The sequence below is a fragment of the Trypanosoma equiperdum genome (assembly GCF_001457755.1).
Source record: "Trypanosoma equiperdum strain OVI genome assembly, contig: ctg_1885, whole genome shotgun sequence".
Classification (NCBI taxonomy): Eukaryota; Euglenozoa; class Kinetoplastea; order Trypanosomatida; family Trypanosomatidae; genus Trypanosoma; species Trypanosoma equiperdum.
In genome coordinates this window covers 16,232-18,249 of record NW_027123932.1, presented here as the reverse complement: position 1 = coordinate 18,249, position 2,018 = coordinate 16,232, and the positions used below count along the sequence as shown (strand labels likewise).

Sequence of the window (2,018 nt, the reverse complement as noted above, 5' to 3'; positions counted from 1 at the left end):
AGATGACAATTGAGAAAAAAGAACGGAAATAAAAGGAATCGGAAAGGGGAATATTCGATTTGAAACAGGCGCCGAGATGTCAGTGGGGAGGGTGGAAATTTTCGTGCGCATATTTATATAAGCGTGCAGGTATACGTGGTGCTGTGTAGTTTAATGAGTCTAAAGCCGCGCTATCTTCCTTTTGCTTCGTTTTATGCCATCATCATCATCATTATTATTATCATCATTTTGTAGCGGCTCTGACAACCTTTTCTTCCGCCTCACCTCAACAATAACAATCCTTCATGATTATAATTATTTCAATGGCTGGATTTTGTATGCTCTTTTTTACGGCGCACTACATTCATCAGATGTCCCATTTATTCCGTTCGCTCTCCCCCTGCGCTTCTCACTTCTCCTTTGAAATTGATAGCATTGACAAACTCCGTGGTATCAAACAACGAAGGAGAGGGAAAGGAAAGGGGGAACAAAAGTAAGGTAAGATCACTTGTAACCGACTTGTGCGACGTTTTCAGAGAGAGAAAGAGAGAGAGAGAGAGAACACGACATGTCGTCAAATTGTATTCGCAACACCGCCTATCCATTCGAGATCAGTCCAGATATGTACAAGGAGCAGCGCCAGCGCCTTGCTGCATCGATGCGGACATGCATGGATGACACACACGCCGCTTTCCTTCAAGGGAGTTCGGAGGTTCCGGTAAACTCCACTGATGTGAACCATCTCTTTTGGCAGGAGAGTTATTTCGCTTACCTATTCGGTTGTGACATTCCTGATTGTTTCGGTGCTGTTCTTACTGATGGCACTGGAATTCTTTTCATTCCCCGCCTCCCGGCATCATACGCGGTTTGGATGGGTGAGTTGCCCACTCCCGCAAGCGTCAAGGAGGCGACGGGCGTGGAGGAGGTTTACTACACGGATGAGATTAATGAAACATTCGCTGCGAAGGGTGTGACTACGGTTGAGGTGATGAAGGGGGTAAACAGCGACAGTGGCCTCAATGTGCTGACGGCTCAACTTCCCCAACCTTCGAAGTTGAATACATCTACTGACTTTCTTTTTGATACATTAAGTCGGCAACGCTGCTACAAGACGGATTTAGAAATCGACCTTCTGCGGTATGTGTGTCGTGTTTCCAGCGATGCTCACATTCATGTGATGCAACAGTGCAAGCCCGGTATGTCCCAGCACCAACTCGAATCCACCTTTTTGCATCATGTTTATTACCACGGCGGTTGCAGGAAGGTGGCGGATACGTGCATCTGCGCTACGGGACACTACGGCGCAGTGCTGCATTACCCAAATAACGACGCACCCATTGAGGATGGCTCTATGGCCCTGCTAGATATGGGAGGCCACTACATGGGATATGCAAGTGACATTACTTGCTCCTTTCCCGTGAACGGTAAGTTTACCTCTGACCAAGTGATGATATACAATGCCGTTCTGGACGCGCACGACTCAGTGATGAAGAGTCTCAGACCCGGTACAAACTGGGTGGATATGCACAAGTTGGCGTTGCGTGTCATGTGCAAGCACTTGCTGCGTGCTGGTTTACTCATGGGAGATGTAGACACCATAATGCAAAAGCGTATTATGGGTCTCTTCCAACCTCATGGGCTGGGGCATTTGCTCGGCATGGATGTGCACGATGTAGGGGGCTACTTGGAAGATTGTCCCAAGCGCCCTGTCGAGAGCGACTGCTGTAAGTTGAGAACGGCACGGGTGCTGGAGAAGGGAATGTGCCTCACTGTGGAACCCGGTTGTTATATTAATCGTTCGCTTCTTACCGATGCCTTCGTCAACCCTGAAATGAAACCTCACCTCCATGAGGAAGGGCTCCGGAAGCTGTGGAACTTTGGTGGTGTGCGCATTGAGAGCGATGTGGTAATTACCGAAACAGGTGTCGTAAATCTTACGGTCGTCCCGCGAACAGTGGAGGAGATTGAACGCACAATGGCTGGTGTGCCATTCGTCGGTGAACCAGTGGTGTTCGTTAACCAAAAAAATGCCCCTTGAA

General features: G+C 48.5%; 1 protein-coding gene across 1 annotated transcript; it reads left to right on the top strand.

Moving 5' to 3' along the window:
* Positions 1–547: 547 nt before the first annotated feature.
* Positions 548–2,017, top strand: TEOVI_000785800 (aminopeptidase P, putative; the record flags this gene model as incomplete). Its single annotated transcript, XM_067223497.1, has 1 exon — positions 548–2,017. The coding sequence occupies one exon, from the start codon at positions 548–550 to the stop codon at positions 2,015–2,017; it is 1,470 nt and encodes a 489-aa protein (XP_067079598.1).
* Between the last annotated feature and the right edge of the window lies 1 nt (position 2,018).